This window comes from Nyctibius grandis, chromosome 6 (assembly GCF_013368605.1).
Source record: "Nyctibius grandis isolate bNycGra1 chromosome 6, bNycGra1.pri, whole genome shotgun sequence".
Lineage (NCBI taxonomy): Eukaryota > Metazoa > Chordata > Aves > Nyctibiiformes > Nyctibiidae > Nyctibius > Nyctibius grandis.
The window spans coordinates 74,190,271-74,215,326 of record NC_090663.1 but is presented as its reverse complement, the minus strand read 5'-3'; the positions used below and the strand labels follow the sequence as shown (position 1 = coordinate 74,215,326).

Sequence of the window (25,056 nt, the reverse complement as noted above, 5' to 3'; positions counted from 1 at the left end):
AATGCCAAGGCCAAAAAAGTCCCTTGTAGAGAGGGGAGAGCACAGTGCTGCCCCTTTTCTCACCACTCACCCCACAGGATATGTACGGCAAAATTAGGAGACAGAGGAGTAGGTCATCTGCCTGGAAGGCCCTGCTGCTGCTTGCTGCCATGCCTTACTCCTGCCTCAGAGTCAGCAATGGCAAGAGAAAAATAAAACAAGTGAACATCTACTGGTATAAAATACAACTGTTCAAGACACTTTGGCATACACAGGCAGGGCGTTCATCCATAGCACAACACGACTAAAGCCCATGTTACGTGCACTGAGAAGAGAGAAGTGAATAACAAAAGCAGCAGAAGAAAAAAAGAAGGCGGTGGTGTCAGGAGTGTTCTGCCGCTCGTTCACTATTAATATAATGTGGCCCAGAAGTGTGTTAACTGTGCGTCTGTCACGGTTTAAAGCTGGGCCAGCTATTAAACCTGTGGCAGACGCTCTCTGTTAACCCTCCCCCCCACCACCCAAAGGGAAAGGGAAAGGGAAAAGGGAGAGAGACTTACAGGTTGGAAAGGCATCAAATCCTGCTCCCGTGCATCAGCACTAACCGTGGCTGCAAAGCCAGCACAAAAGCAAGGGGGAGAGGTCAGAGGATGCCCAAAACCATGACACACAAATAACAAGAAGAGACGACAGTTCTGCTGAATATTTTAATATCTGCATTGCCTTCATAGCGCAATTAAAGCAATCTTTAAAATTCACTTATTACAAATGTTTGTCAAGTCTATTTTTCCCCACAAACATTTTTCTTACTTCCTTGCACATACACCCAAACACACTATAAAAACCTCATTCATAACATCAAAGGAAGGGCAATCATCATTCATGTAAACATCTTTCTTAGAGTTATCCATTTTTTAAAAGTCATGAATAAACATACAGATGTTCAGTAAGGCTCATAGTTCGAGTACAAATGTCATAAAACACCTATCAAGTACTGTATACAAGTTAAATACTCCGGGGTTAACTGTTAACACACGTATAAGCTTACCCCAAGAATTATTCTTTAGCACTTAGTTCTTCAGAACAGAGACACCCAATAATTATGGGCTGAAGAGTATTAAAATAGCAGAAGGCCCAGCAGAAACTGTTAAGTAACGCACAATTTTAGTCTGGATCTTAGCTCAAGAGTTAAATTCAGTACAGTTACAGTAGGAAAAGTTTTCTAGGAGGAAATCGGCAGAAAGGAGGGATGGGTCCATTTGTACAATATCACAGAGGGACAAGCAGAGAGGTATGTCCTGAAGATGTGACTGGCCTTGCTATTGCAATTATTTATGACAGCCGTGTGTAAATGCTGCATAAATACTTTCCCAAATAGCAGAAATGACCACTTGTAATTGTAAAGATCATTTGTTGCATCTCCCCTTAAAAAAAAAAAATTGATCTCCTTACTGGTAACCAATTACACTTGCATCTTACAAAAAGACACCCCTTTAAATTTGGTTTAGATCTTACTGGAACTTTTTTTTTTTAAATATTCATTCTACCACGAAAATATTTCATACAAACATCATTTTACATACAAATATGTTAAAACCTGTGAAGAGGGTCTTCCCACACTCATGATTTTATGGCTTGAACATTTAATTGCTTAGAATTTTTGTATATATATTTCTCCTGGAACCAAAAAAAAAAAAAGTAGTTACAGTAAAACTGGTAGAGAAAGAGGGCAGGAGCTTCAATTGCCTGAAGACAGAAGAGCGCCAAGAGGAGGGTCCATTCAACAGATAGTGACCTTAGTGTTCAAAACCTTTGATCTGGGGCAAGTAAACATGCACTCAATCTTGCACCTTTTTTTTTTAAAAAAAAAAAAAAATCCCTTATAAGACTGCTTAGAAATGCTTTGTCCAAAAATATAGTTCTCATGTTTCCAGTACATAAAGCAAAAGGAACAAGTTCTCCCCGGGGCACAGGTACACCCACAGGTAAAGCTGCTCCCACACCTGCGTTCCTCGCCCAAATGCTCTCAGCATACGACGGTGCGGTGTAAGTGAGGAAGAGGCGTCTAATGCAGCACCCCAGCATATAAGGAGACACTTCAGCAATATTGTTTTCAAAGCAATTTTTTTTTTTTTAAGTGCTTGGAGGTGAATTCCTCAGGCACCCACAGCTCCAGCAATTCTGCTGTGCCAGAGGAAAACAAAGCAGCAGATAACCGGCTCTGTACAACTCGTTACCTCATTGCAATGGCAGCACTTTCCAAAAAGACTTATCAGATCGAGTGAAAATACAGAAATCAGAGAGGTCTCTGGGACAGAAGCGACACCGTACAGTTCCTGGCACAACCGAAGTGGCGAGCACCAGTTTTGACTGAAGGACAAGGGCACCCACGAACAGCAACGGGGACAACTCATCCACAGTCGGGGCTCCCAGCCAACTGGGGAGGAAACAGAGAAGTGACAATTCCCACCACTTCTCAGTTTCTCATACCAGACGGGATACGTTGGCTACTCTGCTCCTCCAGTGCCTGGCAGAGGGTGAGAAATCCCTGATGGTGCTCTTGCTTCCACACCAGCAATGTACTACAATATCCCCAGGAAAGAAACCACAGCCAGTGCCAACTGTGCGCAACCCTGAAAGCTCCATGTCCAACAAGGCTGAACTGAGGAGAAGGCTACCTAGTCGCTCCCGAAACACGCAGCCTTGCAAGGCCGAGCCACCGGCCTCCCAGAGGTCTCGAAACCCGCACAAGTTGCCCAGGAGCTGCGTCTGGGAAAAAGCATGGTCCATCCCAGTGGGTATTGCTGCAACTGTGGAAAAAGTCAAAAAGCCATCACAGCTCTCACTCTGATGGCTGAGGAGCCATATCCACATATTTCCTGTGACTTTTTCAACAGTTAAGACTTGTATGTATTTATGTAGATTAAGGTGTTTTTTTAATTACTACCAAAAAAAAAGGAAAAAAGCCTTTTCAGATTTGTGAAGAAAAAACAGCTATTTTAGTAAATCCCAAAGAGTCAAATTACAGCATGAGACTCAACTTGAGACACCCTCCCTAGGCCTAAGCCCTCCTCCCTCTTATCCAGACGAACGACCCAGCAGCAGGTAGCTCTCAGCTCTCTAACTTCTTGTGGTCTCTTGTCTCCAAGATGAACCGCTTCTCCAGAAAACTAAGCTTCTGTATTCTTGGTGACAAAACACAGTGCTGCCATAGCAGGAAGATACATTTAAGATTTTTTTTTTATTAAAAGATAAACAATCAGCAGCCTCTAATACAGGCTGATATAGCTCGTGAAGGAGCTCAGGTAATAATCCTCTCATCACAGAGGAGCCACATGCGGCAACTGCAGACCAAAGGCAGACATTGGGAACTGATCCATACCTGAAAAAAAGCAGCAATTCCAGGTTCTTTTATGTCATTCTTTAGTCACAACAGGTACTCTGAGAGCCAGCTGCTCACCCAGGCTCAGCTGACAGGCATCAGCTCTTCTTCCAGTTGCTGCACCGACAGGACAGGTCTTTGGCCAGACTCTGAGAAGTGGAGCTTCTTTACTTATTGCATATTCACCAGTCAGCTGCATTCAACAAACTCAAATGGATTGCTTTGCAAAATGACTGCTTCCTCTGCTCCAAATTAAACCCACGTTTCGGTGTGGGTCTCGTGTTACTCCTGATAAATAGTTCTGCTAAACTAATCTTGCTATCTAGTGAGCCCCAGAAGCTGAGCTGCAATATGTTGACCAAATTAAGGCATTATTTGGAGTTCTGGAACTAACCTGTGTTTGAACCGGTGGTTGCCAACGCACACCTCAAAAACCTCTGAAGGACACACAGAGCCCTGAGCCCTTTTGCTACCCAGTGGTAAAAACATCCCAGCCATCTCCACTCTAACAGACCACAAAGGTGAAGAAAACAAAGAAGAATTCAAAGGCTTGGTCCTGAATCAAGCCAAAGCAGCTTTATAATCACAACTTCTATAGAAGGTTGGTCACTGAAGAAGGGATCTATAGGAGGACCACTAGATTTTAACAGAGCAGAGAGAAAAAGGACAGTAGAGCTAACGGAGACAACAGACACAGCCGTGGCATACTACCAGGCTACAAGCGTACACAAGAGCAAGAGAATCTGCTTGACTGTCCCCAAATTAATGGCTTTTGAGAACACACAGAAGATACCTCAGTACCTTTTTTCCTAAATTTCCCTATTTTAGGATGCCACCATCAAACCTGATGTGCAAAGAGCACCTGTCTTATATTTATCTCAAAAGTCAGGCAATATGAAGACTGACAAATCTATTAAAACATAAGCAACTCCACATGAAGGAGACAGCAGAGGAATTGGAGACTGGTCAGGAGTGAAGCCAAAGGAGCTCTAGAGACCGGAACATTTTAAGCACGCTTCTCTAGTGAGCACAAAGAGGCAAGCAGTCCAAAGCAGGTTATCAAGACTGTGGAAGGAGTCACCATCCATTCACAGCAGGGTTCAGCCACATATCTTCCCTCTCCTCTTCCCTGCACTTAAACGCAAGCCTCGACTTTGCAAACTTCATGGTCCTGGCAGATTAATCCACAAGATGCACACGACAGCTTCCTCCCAGAGAGGCACGCCTTTCTGCAGGTGGCTGAAACAGCAATGATCTAAAATAACGACCTGTAGGCACAGGCAGGGAAAGATCAAGACATGTGTATCTCTTTTTGAGGTCGATTTGCTGAAGCCGTGCTGCCAATCGGCCTTTGACAACACCTGCAAGGCTCAGTTCTGTCTCTGCGCATTCAGCTGAGTCCCTGAGCTGTCACCTCTGCCAGCCACCTGCCTTGGACAAGAAGTGGAGCTGTGGCCTGAGTCTCCAGCGTGAGGAGATGGGCAGTGTCAGAGCTCACATTCAGATCACTGCTGGAAGAGTGTCAAAAAGCCCTGAGCGTACTTGCCCCCTCCCAGCATAAGCACAGAGTAGCTTTTGTTCAAGCTTAAACGGTGAGGTGCTGGAAAAGGTTTGTGATCCATCACAGGGACTAAACAGAGCCCCAGGTTAGAGAGGTTCTTATTAATAATTCCTAACTTTGTACAGGTACCAAAGCAGGGATTCTCAGGCTGGACAAAAGAGCAACCTCATCCTTCCACTTGCAGGTACCAACCCAACACATTCTCCACGTCTAGCTCCCCAGACAGCCAGACACCTCCAACCGTTCAAGCAACCAACCCGAACGTGTTGCAATAGAAAGGTAGGTCTGATTTCCAAGTCACTTATGTTACATATATACAAACTTTTTTCAAACTACAAACATTTAAAGAAAGTGTTGCAAATGTAGTTGAGTTTTTCCTAAGCTGCTAAACCCAAAAGAGAGCTTCGGAGTCCCAGAAGGGCTCCAGTATCCAGACTGAGTTGATACTTTATTTCTCTCTTATACAGCATTAGGCAAGACCAGTACAGTATCTGAAAAAACGCACAACAATTTCCCTACCCCTGAAAAACCCCAGAACACAGCCCTGCAGATGAATATTAATAAGCCCCCACTGCTGGCTGCAACAAAGCTATGGATTGACTGCTGTTTCTAAACATGAGCAGTGAGTGATGTTTTTACATTCATTATTTGTCTTTCAAAAACAATCTTTTCACATCTTTTTGTTTTAATCTTATTTTGATATCTCATACTGTATTAATTTACTGTGTTTTAAACCAGTACTACTAAAAGATGGCTACAAGGCTATATTCTTTGTCAACGGAGCACATAAAAAAGATACAGCTCTCCTTAACCCAGTACTACACCCTGCCCTCAAATACATACACCTCCTTTAAGAGAATTCATGTGAGATGCAAGCATCTCATTGCTAGAACTTTTGCCTCGAGAACTGGCTGCTTTAACTGGTGAAATACACAAACCAGCTCACGGAAACTAATGCAAGTAATGTGCTTGCCTTCCCAAACATGTACTTCTGAAAGTCCTTCAAAAAGGGAATCTGTTTTCTCCTTTCAGAAAAATCTTCATGCAAAGACAGCTTCATTTGCGTGTCATAGCCATAAATTAAATAGAATAAGCCAGCCGTAAAGGCTAGATAAATATTAGGTTTGGACATGTTGCTATACTATTTAGAGAGCCACAGAGACCAACACACAGCACTCTCACATACACACACAAGCCTTTCCACTAGTTAGAAAGGATTTTCTCCTGCAAAAGAGGATCTGTAGAAAGAACAACGTTCAGACAAGAGGAAAGGGGAGTTAAAACCCAGCCTCCTATATGCTAATAAATAAACTGCTCTATTGCAAGATTCAGATCAAAGGTTTAAAAAGGCAAAATTATGCTACTATTAGAGAATATCAAAATATTACTGTTATCATCACAAGTGGCATATATGCAAAATGCAGTTGCACAATAATGCCTAGGCAGATAGAGAGCAACACTAAGTCTGCTGACTAAAAGTGAACGATATACCCATTTTAGCTTTCTGTCTAGTCTTTTGGCATCTTTGCATATGGTGCAAAAGCACAAGCTACCAAAGAATATCACGTCTTGTACAGAATATTAAATAATTTCTCCAGATAAGACTGGTGCAACGCTAGCTAATTTTAAATCTGCTATGAGTAACACAGTCAAACCTAGTTAGTATGCAAGAAACTTATTTCTTAACACAGAATGCAAAGTTATGATGCAACAGCATGAACAATCCCTGGTTGTCCAGTTTTCAGTATAAAGGTAGTGCATAGATCCAAGTTTCTATTTCAGTTTGCTGAACGGAGAAGGAGCTCCCATCTCACTTTTGCTGGGCAGCCTGGAAAGCTTTCAGTTCCAGCTGGTACCACTCCGGTGCTTCTGGCCCGTTTTGCCCAACGGGGTTGTGATCGTATCCGTAAGCCACTGTTAATTCTTCATCCTTCTCCACAGCCCTGATGGTACGGATACACTTGATGGGCCCAAAACGAGGATGAACAAACCTAGACAGAGAACAAACACCCTTGCTAGCCTTAGCAGTCAATTCACAGGCTCTGTTAGCCCCTTTTATAGCTTTAGAAGTCACTCACAGATCAGAGTAATATCACACAATCTGATATCAGATGAGCAGACTGCTTTGAATCAATTTTATGAAGGCTTAAGTAATAAGGGCAAAAACATTGATGTATTACAACAGCTTTGCGTAGCTCTGTTACTTGAAATTTTTCAACAGTCCTGCAACATTGCTGGTTTGTAATAAAGAAATAAAACAAAAGTTAATCACTGCCACATGCCTTGGGCTTGCAGAGGTGAACATCTGCATGACAGGAAAACAGTACAGATTATGAGAAGCTGGAGAGCATGGAAAATTGCTCATCTTAATTTCCTCAGTGCAGGTTACCTACCAAACAATCATAACATGCTTCTGTACATCTTCTCCCAGGCTCCCACACTAAAGGGAATCGGCTTATTTAATGAAGAAAAACTATTTTCTACATATATCTCTCCACAGGTCTGTTCATTTATACACTGGTATGAAAATATTTATAGCCTTGAGCATATGTATAGATCAAAAGTTTCAGTGCTCTGCACCAACTGCAGAGTAGCAAGATGCTTATTTTTTGAGTTTCAGAAATGACTGCACATTCAATGGTGCTGGTCAAGTATCTGTAGTTCAGCAAATACGGTGCAGTCCTAGCCAAGCTAGGATTTATAGAGCTGGGCTTACACATTTTAGAATCAAGAGCCAGCTCCTAAAGTTCATGACAACATTACCACAGTTGCAAACTTCAAGATACTTCATGGTGTAAGTCCTGAGAGACATCAAGCACCCGCAATGCCAGCCAGTTTCCAACTTGGCCCAGGTGAGCAGGACCTCCTTCAGTGCCTGGACCCATTACTCCCAGCCCCACCCGCTGCTCCTCATCCAGCTGCCCAGAAACACCCTGTGAGCTCAGACCACCAGGCTACACCTTCCACTCCGAAACTCTTAAGGACTCTTACTTACGGGTCATAGATGCAGTTAGGAGTGAAGGAATGGTTGGCCTTATGCCCCAGCGAGGCACAGTACTTGGCGGCGTGGTTGTAGGGCTCTGGCACATCTATGACTGTTTCGTCATCCAGGGATATTGTATTTCCATTGAGGGCCCAGTCTCTGCTGTCTACCTAGTTTGCAAGGCAAAAATCCAGTGTGTGTGTGTGCAGAGGGGTCAACTTTGTCAGCAGTTTGAAAGCAAACATTCAAATATATGCAACTAAAGCTTTTCCTGTGTGTAAGTCATTAAAAAAACCCAACCACCACTTTTTTAATATATATACAGGTGAACATGCACTTCCTTTCAATTAAACTCCATCATGTTAAATCTTAAGGGTGGGAAGGGGGTGGGTGTAAAATCCTACTATAAGAAGATTTCAGAAGGAGCAATGAAAATTCAGACTGACTTTTTTCTCCTCTTTACCTCCTGGTGTGTAATTCGCACTCCGTTGTAAAAGGACATAACTGTACTGGCTTCTGCTGCTATTTTTGAAAACAATCCTTCTCCAGCACTGGAAATGAGAGAGACATCAACATACACCCTACAAGGGGAAAATGGCATGGCATTAGTGATTGGCTACAGTTTTCATTTTCAAGAAGATTATCACAACACTACTGGCATAAAGACTAATACTTCAATATAATAATAAAAGTAATAATAATAATAATTCAAAACCTCCAAATGCAACTCCTTCGCCTTTCTCTCCTTCATACGTTCTCTCTATTTTGGCAAAATGGAGATTTGGTGGGAAGTGGGAGCTGACTTTATCTATTAGTTTGGAAATGTTTTGGGTTTGTTTGTTTTTTTGTTTTTTTTTTTGTTTTTTTTTTTAAGTGCCAATCTACTATTACTCCTCAATGTTGGCTTCAACTCAGGAACAACCTCAGTAATATATCAGAATCCCAGAGGTCCCCACCAAGCTGAGGATGCTGGTGTGTACATGCACAGACGATTACTCCACTGAGCAAGAGTTTTCAAGGTGAAACCCTAGATCTTCTGGCATTTGTACCAAGTGCTTGCATTTTACTAATCACTTATTTAGCTATTTCAGAGTATCAGAGAAGGACGACAAATGATGTCTACAGAGCAAGGCCTCTTAAAAGTCTAGGTAAAAAGTGTAATTGTGGAATAGCCACAGAAGAGGTATCACTGACTGACTATGATAAAGACAACTGCTGAGGAACGTGTTTTGACATTACAGTATCTCACTTTCCTCCAGCTTGATGATTTACTCTTGCCACTTTGCTATGTCTGTAGGGAGGGGAGAAAACTTTGTACAATGCATCTCATCCAGCAAGACACACTGAATGCAGTGCACTGCAACCTGAAGTTAGTTACACATCTAGAAAACAGGGAACAGCACACTTTTTTGCTCAGGCTGTTGTAGATGTGGGCTATTAGTGGAGTCCAGGACTTGACTGAACATGTCTATGAAATGCTAAGAAATTATCCTAGTTTAATCTCTTAAGAAGTATTGCTGTGTTCTGTCCACTAGACTGCAATCTTACTGTGCGAATCAGAAAGAAATGCAATCAAGTCAAATGCTGACTCATGTGCAATAATGGGTTCCATTTCACAAACCCTTACACACCTTTTTTTTCTTTAAATTTGAAATGAGAAAAGGTTTGCAAAATTAGGCCCTAAATATGTAACAGCAAAGAAATACGGACAATATCCAAAGAGGGGAGAAGAAAAAAGCCTACCTCTCTGACTCGTAAGGATCAGGAAGAAGTGCATTTGTAGAAATGCAGGATGAAGTAGACTTGTCAAAACTGTATACTGGGCCTAAAAAAACAGAAACCAACAACGGAAATAAACTAACCGGCAGTACTGAAAGCACACAACCCTTAACTTAATCAAGACATTCAAAAATTAAATTTTAATGACTGCAAGAAATAAATGTTATGCTTTCAAAAATGGTATTAAACAGAACTGCACCTGTAAAAGCTCTTTAGTGAGATACTGTTTCTTAATTATTTCCCCCCACCTCAACATACTAGAGTAGCAATATATCTCCTTTTTGTGATAATACATGTTCTTCAAACCACCAACTTTTAAAGGAGGACTGGACAGTCTTTCAAAACTGACCCTCCCAGAGCCTCTAATTAAAATTAAAAAGTAAAGCAAAGTTTAAAAGTATATAATCGATATATACACATTAATAATAAAAAATCTTGGACTATTTCAAATACGAAATGTTTTCTAGTCCAAATTCTGAAGAGACTTCAGCCAGAAAATGTTCAGTAATCACAAAGCACACTTGCTACAGTCATTTATTTCCTGCCATTAATAAGCAACTCAGTGGTACAGCTCTAATTATATCCTTACATTCCCCTACAATCAGCTGCCAGAGGACTATCTGGGAGACAGGTTAAGATGCAGGTGGAAATAAGATGGGGAAAAAAACCCCAAAACACAATATTACAAAGTCTGATAAAAGGCCACTGTCCCTGGCATCCAGGATCTGCTCTGGCTGCAGGCAGCTTCCTCCAGAGCGTAATTAAATCCTATTTACAAAGCACAACTGTACCCTCTCAGAAGCTATCTTTTAAGTTAAATTTTGATTTGCTATTACAACCGAGAAATTTAAAAAATAAAAAAAAGTCATGTGCATTTGCTTCTCGGTGCCTTTTCACCAAGTTTTATGTTCTTATTTCATATCAAGTGAGACAATCTTTGCTGGCAAAACAGTAAATGTGTTAGCACAGTCCCTTGTTTATCACTCATGGCCCAGTCTGCAGCTTAACCCACTCACCTCCAAAACATCACACACACCTCACAACTGACAGAGCTACAATCAAACCACGGCCTCCCTCTCCACTTTTAGTTATTTTACTAACAAAACAAAGGCTGTAACTGAGCCAGCATTAACACAGTTAAGCAGGTTTTCACGCTGGCACAGACGGCAACAGTGTGTGCAACGAGCAGGACTGCACCCATGAGCACATGAGAGAAGGGTTATGAAATGGAGGTATTCAAAAGACATGTAGATGTGGTGCTTAGGGACATGGTTTAGTGGTGGACTTGGCAGTGCTGGGTTAATGGTTGGACTCGATGATCTTAAAGGTCCTTTCCAACCAAAACAATTCTATGATTCTATGAAATGCAGTTCAGCAGCACCACCTCATGGGTCAATTCCCGTTTGTTCCCAGAGCAGAAGGATTGCTCCACGTGCCTTTCTGTCCAGCTTTATCATTTAGAAAAAGGGCTTCTCACTAATAGACTTTCATCTCATTACAGCCAGCCTTTAGAGTCTCTAATGGGTAACGCTACAGAAACCAAGCTGTTTGCAGCGAAGAGCTGGTAGTGAGAATACAAGTTTCTGTGTTGGCTGAACTTACTGCCTGGTATTACTTCAAACTGAGGTTTCCCATCCTCTACAGATGTCAGAGTTGCCAGTTTTGCTTCTATCATTTCTCCATCTATAAACCTTCCATAATATGCAGTCTTTCCATCAGGGTACACATAGGCTATTTTCTCTCCAGTCATCTCCCCTTCTTCATTCACTTCTCCCACAAGGCTGCCTCCATCCTAAAAGCACGGGCAAGAAAGAAAAGGCAGAGCACGTAGTTATACTTTACTATCTTCAGTAAATGAAAAAGATGTTCACAACTTTTTAAAGAAGCAATCTAAGCTACAGTAAAGTTCAGATATGAGATCATGAAAATGAGTGAGAAACAGACACAAGAAGCAGCTGGGTGAAATCATTCCAGTCAGGATAAAACTGATAAAAGAAATGAACAGTGTTTTCTCCATTGTTGGAGATAAGCAAAACCCAAGGTCTTTCTTTCCATGTGACACAAATACTGAGTTTCAATTGGCAAAGATTTTATGTGAACAGCCTGTGAACCAAGGCCCAAAGCCACACACAAACTTTGCCTGAGTTTTCTTAGTATGATACTGTGCTGGAGGAAAGAAAAAAATTAAAACACTGCCTTGCTCACTGCTAATTCATGGTACATCAAAAGACTTGAGCCTATTTTATAAAAAAAAAAAAAAAAGATTTGCTGAATGACTGAAGAGTTTCTCTGTCCCAGCATCCCCCCACGATGTCAGGTGGCACTCAATGAGAACAGCAGCTTGCTGAAAGCCATCACCAGCAACACTTTTCCTGTCTAAGGTTTACACATTTTAGCCCTGGGCTTTGCCATCTGTGATTTGCCTGCAACTCCAGTTAGGTCTGTTTACAGAATTGCAGAATGAGATGCACAGATTAGCACAGATCTAATGACTTCAGGTGTTTATTTCAAAAAGGAGAAGGAAACATCTCCAAATAATGCCTTGGAGCAAAAAAAGCAGGTGCGATGTGGAAACGGACTGATTTAGATCAAGATCGCTGCACACAGACTCTATTTCAGAGTGGTACCGTATTGTCCAACTGCAAGGATGAAAGAGCTTCAAACATACCATAATAAGGAACAGTGAACCTTAAGTTTGGGTAAAAATTTGTGCATGTAGCATCATGCACAGAACCATGCATAAACAACTGCTTCCATGGCAAAGGTTTTTTGAAACACATTGCATCCTTTAGTCTGGCAAGATGATAATGATAAACCACCTCTAAATATCCACGCTTCCAGAAGGTACAGCAACACCTTGTCAGCTGGAAGATGAAACCGGAGACACATGACCTAAAGGGTCAGCCATGTGTATTTTATACACTAGCACTGAAAAACTGCTACTTGTTTGGCAGCGTACACCAAGCATTTGTTGATTCTAACATGTGCTTAATGGCATTAGTGAATACCAGTAAATAAAATGAACAGCCAACGGTGAGCATTTGAAATGAATCTGCAACTAAAGCATATGCAATACGTAGCACAGAAATAGATTGGGTTTTGACTAGCAGCTTATGGTCAAAAATGTTTTTGAGCAAAAACAACAAAAGATGTTTTCCCCTCCTCAGCACAAGGTAAAGATTGAAAGGTTCAACTGGAGTGCTGTGTAAGGCTGAATAGGAATTAATTTTTTTTAAAATTACATTAAAAAAACTCTAAAAACCAGTACCACCATTATTGCCCTAACTAGCATGGTGTCCTGGTTTGGCCTAAACCAGGCCAATTTTCCTTTCAGTGATTTTTACTTTCAGCTAAGTCCCTTCTAAGTAACTGCACTTTCTGAAACTAACTGCATGTTTTGCAGACAGTGTCTGCTTCCAGGACTGATAACGCTCAAAGTTTGTAGTTATCGCTGAGGCACCAGTAGGGATGTTATTCAGAAAGGCTCTTGCTGTACTTATTCTTAGAGAAAACAAGGTCACTGCTAAATTCCTCACTGCTTACGAGTGAAGAGCCGCAGGGTGGTCACACCTGCAGGGAGGAGCAGACAGGGCAGGTGACCCAAAATTGACCAACGAAGGTATTCCATCCCATACACGTCATTCTCGGTATAAAGCGGGGGGATCACAAGGGTCTCGCCCTTCCCTTTTGCTGTTTTTGGGGGCCTCTGCCTGCTTGGGCTGCTTCAGGCTGCTTCTGCGGCTTGAACCTTTGGCCAGTGTCCAAGGAGGACTCTGTCCGTTTTCCTGCTGCCCCCGATCCCGATCTGAGCATCCCTGAATCCAGCTCTCGACCGTCGCTAGGCCCAGCCTGGGCCTTCCCGGAGCCTGCCCTGCAGTGCCGGTGGTGACGTGGCCGACATCGGGGGAGCTCGATCTTGGTTTTGTATATATTTGTATATATTTGATTATTCCAATACTATTATTATACTCTTTTTCATTATTATAGTTTATTAAAACTGTTTTAACTTTCCAACCCGTAAGTCTCTCTCCCTTTTCCCTTTCCCTTCGGGGGTGGGGGGGAGGGTTAACAGAGAGCATCTGCCACAGGTTTAATAGCCAGCCCAGCTTTAAACCGTGACACATGGTTATAAAAGCACATCAGAAATTTCTCCAGAGTTTTCCAGAGGAATATCTGAATGTTTACCAAGAATCAGAAAGATAAAACTCTGGTTCGCTTAACAAGCAAAGCACTTCTCCACACTTCAGTCAGAGGCACAGCTCTCACACCAATTACATCTGATTTGTTGGGTGAAGCCAGACTTCACAACACACCCTGCAGAAATGGACAAAGTCTCCCCTCCCAATTAAACAGGAGCAGCAGGCTGCCATAGCTTGCAAAGGGCTGGGTTCCCTGGAAGATGAAAAATAGCCGAGGCATCTCACAGCCTTGCTGAATCCTGTCTACCGGGCAAACATTCAACACTGAAAAGATTTAACTGTATGTTGGATTATCCAAAATCAGAACGCACAGATCTTCCACCCAGATTTTTGTGTGGTGTTGACTTTTGGATAGCTGGGTCATGGTGGATATTTGTTTCAGCTGGAGAGAAAAAGATAGATACATAATGGTACTATTCTGCAATAAAGAGAGCAGGTGGTCAGGCTTACCGGGTAATAAATCCAACAAACTCCATGTCGAATGTTGTCTTTGTATTGCCCTTTGAATATCAGCCGCCCGTCACTGTCATACTCCTGGGCTGGTCCATTCAGCTCTCCATCCACATACGTGCCATGAAGGACCACTCCATCCTCATAAGTGTAGATTCCCTGGCCTTGCAGGGCATCATCAACATAGAACCCTTCCAGGGTGCTGGTAAAGAGAGAAAGAAAACAGCAGTGGAAGACTGTTCACCTCTCTAAGAGGTGAGGCCAAAGCCTCAACACGAGGCACAGCACAACCCTGCTCCTCTGATCATCATTCTACGTATTACTGGTACAGAGAGGCTGAGGGGAAACCTTCAAGAGTCGGGTCCTAGGAGGAGGTAACTGTTGACACCTGGTTTGCTGTTGCTGGGTACCCTACAACCCTCCCCAAAACGAACACCACCACTGTAACAGTCACAGCTTTTCTTCATTTTCGTGGTGGCCTCTCCAAGAGCCCAGGCTGTCACGGGGTAGAGCTACGTGCCAGCAGACTGGAAGGTATGCTGAAAAGCTCAGCAGCCAGGGCTTCTCTTGCTGGGACACCGCTTTCAGCATCTATCCTCCATCCCCCACCAGGCACCACTATCCCCCATGTCTCAAATTCTGATGCATTTGCTAGTTTCAACCAAATCTGAGGGGTACAGGAGGAAGGGGAGTAGGAAGGTAAACCTGACTTGTCTGGAAAGCCAAGATGAAAAACAAACTATTTTTCTACAGACCTCCCAAGGCAGAGAACAACTTATGCTGTCCTTTCATCGGGGTGCACTGCATGGGCACAGCATTATTCACCTAAATTACACTGCTGAGTTTTTTTTTCACAGGTTGGGGTAGCAAATTACAGCAGCGAATAGGTGCTCATGGTCAAGGAAGAAATTATTGCTCAAGGAGGCTACTCACGTTAGGAATTCCTACCTCCTACGTTTGGACTTTTACTGACATCTCTCTGGCGAGATGAAATTGAACTGCCGTACAGGTGGACCGCAAAAGGGCACAACCTGCAACCTGCCACCAGTTCAGTGTTAGCTCCCTAGAGATACGCTTAGCAGCGACCTGTACTGGATTTGCTAAAAGCACTGTCATTTTTCATGTCTTTCTATTAAAATGGAACACAGCGTGTCAAACAGAACTAGTGCTGCACTTGGATTTGAACAAAGAAACATTGCACTTCAGTGTTGTCTTGCGAACCCTTTAGAAGGCACACGATAATATCTTGCAATCTGCTTCGCTTCCTTGCTTAAAAAAGGCTGCTGAGAGAAACTTCAAAGAACGAAAGGATAACTGCAAAAGAGGATCTACTCAGTTATTTCTTTCTCAGGTTAGACGTAGCAGAAGGAAATACAAACCGTGTAGCTTTTACCCCAGCATATTTAGCTAACAGCCAGCTGCAGTACACGTACTTTCACTGCATAATTCTTTTTCTGATGCAGATATCTAAGGTATAAACCCAAACAGCATCTGGGAGCACATGACTCCACATGTTTTCTAAAACAGATTTTCCAGAGCTGTGGAAGGAATGTTTTCTCAGAATTTACTTTCTGGTTTCTAAAGCTTCACGCTCTGTTTTCACATCACTTTGGCAAGCTGTCTTGAGGTTTCCATGGGAAAATACACGACAGTAAAAGCCTCAATGCAAACCAGATGGAGAGCAGGAAGGGGCAGGAAAGCTGTTTTACTTTTCAGTCAGATTAATTTCCTGATCCAGGTTGCTACAGAGCTGTACAGACAGCTACGGCACTACAGCACAGGGAAGGAGGAGAGCAGATGAGGGAACCACCAGAAATCTGTGCACTTACTCAACTATAAATGACACCACTTTCTCCTGTAGTTTATCACAGATCGCCAGATTTTAATTTCATTGTAGCTGGCAACACACACAGAGGCCACACGTAGGATTAGTCTTTGGAAGAAGCAGTTACCCCTAGTTTATGTGATGAAACAGACCAAAAAAACCTTCTTGTTACCTTTAATGATAGTTGAAGTTAACAAGTTGCTAAATTACAACAGTGCTTCAGTACCGGAAAAAATATCTTTTCTTTTACTGTAACTCAAATCTCTAGGTTTTCTTTCATTGTATTAAGCTCCAAACAAGGTTCAAAAGATCCATCTCTTTCTACTCTCATATTATCTAAGGAAATCAAAAGAAAGATATGTAAAGAAAGAATTCCATGTCTTTCAACCTTGCCTAAAAAGTCAGGTTCTCTAAAATTTTATACTTTTCACAGGTTTTGAGTTATTTCCACCCCGCTCCCCTCTTCTTTCTCTCTTTTTAAGCTCTCAAATTACGGTGTCTGCAGCCAGACACGATACTTGCAACTAAGACCTGACCAGCACGAGGAGAAATAAATAGCTCCTGTGTCTTGCATAAACAAAATCTCTTGTTAATACAAACCCTGAGCTAGCCTGTATTTCTCTGCTTTCCTTCTCAAATTATCATATTTGTGATAATGTAAAGTTTTACTATAGTCAAGATTTATCAGATATACTGTCTTCCCATTATCCACCAAGCCTAGAGGGGATCCAGGATATCCACTACCTAAAAAACAAACCAGTGATAAGAGTTTGGAGGGGGGCAGGAATACTTACTGCAATATCCTTCCGGGTACTAAGTTACACCGACAGACCCTCATCCATTCATCCCTCACTCCCTGATCTTCCACCCTTCCCTCTGTATGGGAACATCGAAAACTTTTTCTTAAAAATAATACCGTTCTCCACTGTGTTCTGGGAGATGTCAGTTTGCAAGAGTTCCTAGTTAAGGGAGAGAAGCAGCTGCAACTCTGTGCCAAACACGGCTCTCGTGCTCGCAGCCATTGCGCAAAGTGTTTTGCAAAGCGAGTGTCAGCACCAATGGAAGCTCAAGTACACGATCCAAAACAGGGAGCACGCCAGAGGTGAAACTTCTCTTTCTGAAAGAATATGTTGGGTTTTGTTGCATTTTTGAAGGGGGAAGAAAAAACAACAGATACTTCATTCCAGGTTTCTACTCCCTTAAATAATCAACAGGAAGGGGGCAGCTATTCCAGTAAAGGGAAAACTTTTCACCGAGGCCAACGAGGCAGCCAGGCAGCCAATCCTATTTCCCAACGCTCCAAAAATGAGAACGCTTCCACTGCTGCCAGTCCAGAGTCCGACAGGACTCAACTACTCCCAAACAACAGACCTACAGCAGTTCAGCTGCCAGCCTTTTCCAGCAGCCTGGGAGGGAAACAGGTCCAGGAATGCTGAAAGCAGCTAACTTACTGCGTGAAACACACAATACTGGAAGGGGAAATGTGTTTTCAGAAATTCTGGGGATGCATTTCCCTTCTTCGTAAACACTCAGCCTTGTCCGTGGCACCGGTAATGGAAACAGCACGTCCTGTTTTATGCCAGATCATTCTTCCTGCAACACGTCCTGACGCCTGAACCATCCACTTCAGAGAGCAACTTACTTTTGCTAGCTCGGTGCAGCTAGGTAAATTGCAACATCTTTAGTAACTAGTCACTGCTCGGTTAAGGCTGCTTTAGCTAAATTAAAATAAGCTTAGGACAGTTTATAAAAATATCCCATTTTCCAAAAAAACACATTACAGACTATTTTTGTATATTTTCATTCTGCTAGTTCCTGAAGTCATACAGTATCCAACTGTTCCATTTTTTTAAAAGAGTTATGAAAATTAAAAAAATAAAAGAAGAGTTGGCAACACTTGAGCTGTACAGAAAAGGCTCAGCAGCAGCCTGAGTTTTCCCACAGAGCACACCCTGTACCCTGGATTACTCGGAGGAGCAGCCCTACAAACAAAATAGTGGGTCAGTTTCTCTGACCGTACAATCAGCAACTGCTCTGCTGAGATCATCCACAAGCACAGAAGCATTATGTACATGTGTCCAGCAATACCCTGTCTGCCAACTGAAAAAAAACCCTGCTATTCTAGAGAGGTCAGCTGCTGGGCAGTACTGATTTTCAGTTACTCGTACAAGATTTAATAAGCCCATTACCAACAACAGTGGGGATTTTTCTTCATCCAAGCTTGGAGGCCTGATCAGTTTCTGCATAACTGAATAAATATATTATCTTTTTCATGACAAAAAAAAACCCCACAATCCCCACTATGAAGCAACTGCAAAGGCAAGTACAGACAAGGAGCTGACTCACTGAGACAGCACAATACCTCCGCTCCTGCTCAGAAGTTCGCTGAGCAGGAGGAGAGTGGACCTGGCACGACTGTCAGTTTAACAGCTGCTATTCATAATGCCACCAACAGCTGCAAAACCATGAAGAATCATGTCATTTTATACATCTGCTGCTCCTTTGGAGGAAGTTCTGAGCAACTGCAGAGAGAAATGCTGCAGTTGGGGGAAGACGTACAAGGTGTTCCTAATGAAGACCTGAGAAGAAAACACATGCACAGGCACAGACTAGCCCAATTTCACTGTCACAATTCCCAGTGAAGAGAGGGGGAAATTATAGTGGCTTTTCTGAAAATAAATCAGGCCACAAGCAACTTGTAGAGCATTAGGTAAAGTTGGGAACAAAACTATATTTAACTCAGTCCTTTAACCACTAAACAATTTTCAAGACCAAGGAGAGGGTAAGCCTCTCTGTCAGGGTCCTTGTCTGTGCGTGAGGTCTGGTACAGGGAGCTCCCAGTCCAGCTGCAGTCTCTGCACAGGGCTGTAAGACAAACAAAGAATTCCACCTGCAGTTACGGACTTGAACTTTGTAGTCCAAGTCGCTGTCAGCATGGTTTCCAATAGCTCTGACCGCCTCTCAGTTCTTACGTTCTCCAATTAGTTCGTAACTTTACAGTGCTAAAAGAGTTCACAACGCTGCATTTTCCCACCAGGAAACAACTCCAGGCACCGCAAAGCCCCCAAGCCCACAAAGTACAGCTACAGCAGCAGCAGAGAGAACTTTCCAGCTACGGTTTTTAATGAGAAAGCTTAGCCAGAAACTCAGCAGCATACAATCAATGTAGATTAGTTTTGTATCACTGCAAGCAGAAGGCAGAATATAGAAGAAAAATCGAAGAGTCAGTGTCTACCTTCCATCAAAAAAGAAGAACTTGCCCCGGCCATTCTTTTCTCCATGCACAAAGTTTCCCTCAAATCTGTCTGTCGATGAATAGGTGACTGTACAGAATCCATGTGGCAACCCATCATCATCTAGATGCCCTGAAATAAAATCCAGACAAAGAACAAAACAACACAATTAACATTATATAAAATTGCAAACCTGTTCTGATTATGTAGATGCGTGAAATGCAGTAGCTCCCTAGTACAAAACAGTAATCTGCATTAAACATTTCTGTTAGGAACAGCGATCAGAGATTTAGTACAACTGAAGTCTGTACTTGTGTAACACACTTCGTTTAAAACAAAAAATAAAAAGGGCCAGGATAAAAGAAAAGGGATGAGAGACAGAAGAGAGAAGAGAATAAGGAAAAAGACATGTTTCTAAAAGAAATAAGGTTCATACTATTCTAACTTGTGTTAACATAAGTCTTCAAATATATAATAATTCTTCATCTAAAATATGTATTTCCTGGTGAGAACAGAATACATCTAGACTTCAATCCACTGAGTAAGAAAAGGTTTGTTTTTTTCTTTTGATAAATACATGTCTTACAACAACGTGAGTGTGCCACCTTGTAGCTATATCCGCAGGAATGTAAAGAAACAAAAGCATGCAATACCTATAGCACTATGCCCTTACAATATGTCAGTCAGCTTGCTATTTCATGTTTTAAATGCTGCTCTCCAGGGCCTTTCTGATGTGTTCTCATGACATCCCCTCATCCCGTTCCCTTTCCTAGTCATATCAGTTTTCCCCATTACAGCTGTTGCACACGGGGAAAGCGGAGGGATGACACACTGTACTTTACTGGCCAACTCTGATTAAGTTAAAGCATAATAAGGCTCCTATTACATCTCTATCTGCCTCTTCAAAGCCAAAAGAAAACGGAAGAAGAGTGTTTTAAGTAACTGTTATTGTCTGGTTTACCTGTGTGAACCTGGAGTCCTCAGCACTGCGTTAGCAGACCATCGCTCCCGCTGCGGAATGAGGATGCCCAGGCTCAGCAGGGCTGCTTCCAGCACAGTGATACACCCAGTGCGGGTGTAACAAGCTCCCGTCATGACATTTTGGCAGGTATAAATTTTGCATGAGAACTGATGAATAAATAAAAGCTAGCATATATTTATGTTCTTCCACGTTTCTAAATAAAAACTGACCTCTGATCCGCCGAGCCTCTTGGTGAGGCATACAAAGCCTGTGAGAGATAAGACACAGCACACACATCCACTTCTACAGGCTTCGGGTCAAGCTCTTCCCTGACCAAATTTGCCCTAAACTGGAAAGGTTCAACACAGATATGGAAAGGCAGAAACAAACTCCAGTGTGAGGGGGGGTGATTACAGCCCAGGCTGATGCAGGTGACGACGCACTTCAGTATTACCGAACCTTGAGTCCTGTGCCCAGAGAGAAAACAAGCAGTGGGAAAACCAGCCACTCATGTGGCTTTGGAAGTCCATCTATTCATGCCCTGATTGCAACAGGTCCAGAGAGTTCCGCAGGAACAAGAGCACCCAGAGGGCATATACATGCCCATATGTTCTTCTCACATCACCGTAAGCTAGTGCTTCCCTGAGATGCTTCACAGCCCTTCGGGGACATCACAGACAGGGCACGGTAAGGATGAGGGGCAGCATCTAGTTCAGAAGTCTTCTCCTATGAGGCACATGACCTGTCCTAGCCTTTTAGTACCAGAATGATCGACAGAAGCATGCCATACAGCACGGGATACTTTGTCAGGATATATTTCCAAACTTTTGTCTATCTCAAAGTAAAATTTCATTTAAAAAAAAAAAAAAAAAAAAAAGAGAAAGGCAAACACAGAGAAAGGAAAAAAAACAGCTAAGCCAATGTTCCTCAAAGTAACCAAGTAAGGCTGTGAAGGGTTATTACCCATCTCCTGCACTTGTTACTTAGAGTGTGGAAGTGCACCTACAAAGAAGGTGTACAGGAGAAAATAACAGTGAGATATCTGAACTCACCCAAGAGCCAAGATTCCCTCCTTCACCCTTCCTATGCGTGCTCCCCAAAGTTTCTCTCGCACCTGCTCTGGCACTCGCCCAGCACCCTCTGCAAGCAGTGCAAGTCACTAAGTTGGCCAAAAATTCTTCCCTTCCTTGTTTTGTTGCTGATTCAGGAGGCTGAACCCATACACCCCACAGCCACGGCAGAGCTGGGTGGCTGGGAGCTGACCTGTCCCTCTCAGGGGTAGCAACCCACCTTGCTTCCAGTTCAGCCACCTCACAAAACATCGCCGTGCTCTTAAATTAAGTTCCCAGTCCAAAGCAGGTTGAAAACAGTTAAAAGTTTAAGAGTTAATAAAACCAATCAGACGCTGCTTACCGTGCAAGCTGAGAGAAGTAACAGAGTAAAAAGAGAGAGCAAAAGTAGTGCCGGGGGGGGGGGGGGGGGGGGGGGGCGGGAATCTGTATCACTAAAGGCTTTTAATAACTTTGAAGAGGAACCAGAAAGGGCAGCGTGCTGCTCCCCCCAAACAGAAGAAAGGCTTTTCCCCCCTCTCCCATTCAGTAAGGACACCCTTTTTGTAGAAGGGAAAAGTTTTAGCAGTTATGTGGCTTTAACTAAAAGGTCAGTGAAATCCCTGATGTGGACACCTCTTTTAGACCAAAACCAACTGTGTCAACATTTACAGTTTTAATTAAAGGCTTCAGTTTTATCAACTTGGGAAGGGTATACTGGTGTAAGTTAACAAACCCTAAACAATACAGTACCAGTTTTCCCCTCACTGTAGAAAGAAAACTTTTATAAAACACTCAGATTAAAAAAAAATATACTGACAGTATTGATACATTACACTTAAAAAAAAAAAACCCACAAAAAACAACAAACTTGCAACTTTGTTCCCTGTGACTATTCGGTTTTGTCAAGATTTTGCTGGAATGCAAAGCCCAACACAAAAGCTGCCATGCTTACACACAGCACGCACGTCAGGGCTTTTGCACGGTAGGACACAAACTATCCCGGAGATTTAAATGGTCAGCTTTGATCTGATGGCCTCTATACAGAGTCTTAATCTCAGCCATAGTACAAAGAATCCAATTCTTCTAATATGCTAGAGGTTTTCTCCTATTAGAAAAAAAAATAATATCCCCCACACCAACAAAACAAGAGACATTCAGTCTCTCTTAGTCAATAGGGGAAAAAAAAGCAATTTCAAGTTTAATTACATAGAGGCAACTTCTCCTATACGGCTGAGGCCTTAGGCTCTAATTCTGTTTCAGATGAAGTCAATGGAAAAAATCCTCATTATTTCAGTGGGTGCAAAGCAGAGTGTTCCACTGCCCTTTCTCGTCTCTCTCCTCTGTTTGTGAAAACAAATCCAAAACATCTAAACATATTTTTAAATTATTGTAAAACCCCACTTGTGTTACTTCTTTAAGGGTCTCTCAAGATCTCCTCTTCAGCTCAGACCATAAAGTTTTCAAGAAAAGGAATTACACTCATAGGGGCTAGTTCACAATGCAGCATGATAAGGCCACTTACTAACAACACTGATATATACACACCAAAGATAAAAGCCCTTTACTGTCAGTGATTACTATTACTCAACAGAGCATATACAGTGTGCATCATAGATAAAAGATTCTGGCCACAAAGATACTAGATGGATGTTTTAGGAATAACAACAACAACCCCCTCAAATATGTGATTTCTGTCACTTTTCTAACTTCCTTTGGTTAAGTGCAAAAAACACCCAGCCACCCTATCACCCCAAATAGCACCCTGCTTCTGCGTCGCTCACAAAAACACATACTTTCATATACACTGCTGAATAATATATGCTTTAAAAACCCATTTCCTGAAACACTCAGCAAACCCATGATACGGCAGAACACTTTACCTGCAATATGAGGATCAAAACTACGACTCTTTGCCCAAGACACAATTGTAATCCATAGATTTGAGGAGCTGGGAGGAAAGGGAGGGGAAAACACACATCTGTGAGGGCACAGGGCACACCCCAGCCGTAGCACCCTGCGTTTGAAGAACCTCACTCCCCTCACAACCATGTTTTACACAACTAAGCTTCTCTCTGGCTCTGTCACCACATACCTAGACACTAAATCCAGATCCTAGCAGCAGCTGCTTAGCTCGCGTCTGTTGTTAAAACGAGCTGCCGTGCTCCATGCCTTCTTCGGAGAAACGTGCCGTGTGGCCTAATCCTCCTGCCACAAAACACAAACAGCCCACCGCCCAACGACGAGAATCACTGGCATCTTGTCCCAGGCAGCTCCTTACTTTGTGCGCTTAATCCCAACAGCTGAGAATCCGGGATCGCTCTTTCCAGCAGGACTGTGCCCTGCGAGCACCCTTCGGGGAGCCAGCGCTTTGTCCGAGAGCTGCACGAGGCGAACCCGCACCCCGCTCCCAGATGCCTCCCGGGATGACGGCGTGTTGTCCAGCTGCGTGCCAAGGTTTCCATTAGCGATGCCTTCCAGAGGCGTGCGCCTCTTTTTAAAAACTCTCTAAAGGGTTAGCTCTCCGCTCCTAAAAGGCTAGCGCAAAAGGGGGGTACTTTGCCTACGAGATGGCCTTCCCACTCCAGCGCAGGTGACTCGACTCCGGCTCTGCTGCCCACATATGTGACCACAGCTGCTTCTTCAAGTTGCCGTTTGCGTTTCCCTTTTCCATTCGCACTAACGTTACTGCAGCCTCCGAGAGCGACTGCCCCTGGCTGCAAGAGCACTTACACGGGACAGGTACACCCCGGTACCCCAGCCATCGCCGGAGGAGCTGGCTAAGCCCCAGGAGGGCATATCCCCCTCTCACAAGCCTTGACACCACGCCGAGGGACACGGCTTCCTCGGGTGCGCGGCCCGCAGCCTGCACGGCGGCTCCGGAGAGACGGGGCAGCGCGGCCCCGGTACCGCGCGGCGGGAGAGGCGCCGGCTGCCCCCGGTACCCAGCGGGGCAGCGGCCCGCCGTGCGACCCGCCACGGGCACCGGCTGCACCGGGCGGAGAGCGCGGGCCGGGTGCCACCGCCTGCGCGGGGGGACAGCAGCAACCCCAAAACACCGCTATTTATTTGTATTTTTCACATTAAGAGCAGCGTAAACGTCACCACCAGGGTCACGGGCTGGAGCCTCACACCGGGGCTGGCGCTGCAGCGGCGGAGCGCTCCGCGGCGGGCGGCAGCCGCGGTACACCGACAGCGCGGGGCCGGAGCCGGCTGCCCCTAGGCAGACCCGGCCGAAGCGGCAGCCCCGGTACCGGCGCGGGGCCCGGTCCCACCACACGGCGCCGCCCCCCGGCTCCGGCAGCCCCCCCGCCCGCGCCCCGTCCCGCCGCCGGTCACACACCGCCACGTGCGCGGCCCGGCAGCGCGGCCGTTGCATAAGCCCGCTAATGTCATGCGCTGCCGCCGGCACCGGGCGCCCCTCTCGGGCCGCCGCCGGTCCGCGGCCCCCCTCCACCCCCACCGGCACCGCCCACCGCCTGCGGGGCCACCTCCCCCGCCCCGCTCGCCGGTACCGGCGGTTCCCCCTCCCGCCCCGGGGCAGGTACCTTCCACGGTCTCCTCCAGCGTCTCCTCGTCGCTGTCCATGGCGGTGGCGGCGGCGGCGGGCGGGGCGCAGCCGCGGTAACCCGGGCAGCCGCGCGCGCGCCGCCCC

General features: G+C 44.2%; 1 protein-coding gene across 1 annotated transcript; it reads right to left on the bottom strand.

The window, feature by feature from the left end:
• Nucleotides 1–672: 672 nt before the first annotated feature.
• On the bottom strand, nt 673–25,025 carry SETD7 (SET domain containing 7, histone lysine methyltransferase). Its single transcript, XM_068403459.1, has 8 exons — nt 24,950–25,025; nt 19,394–19,523; nt 14,334–14,535; nt 11,287–11,476; nt 9,649–9,730; nt 8,369–8,486; nt 7,918–8,075; nt 673–6,913 (listed from the first exon to the last, which is right to left on the bottom strand). Exons 1-8 carry the CDS (start codon nt 24,987–24,989, stop codon nt 6,733–6,735), a joined length of 1,101 nt encoding a protein of 366 aa, XP_068259560.1. The 5' UTR covers nt 24,990–25,025; the 3' UTR covers nt 673–6,732.
• Nucleotides 25,026–25,056: the final 31 nt, after the last annotated feature.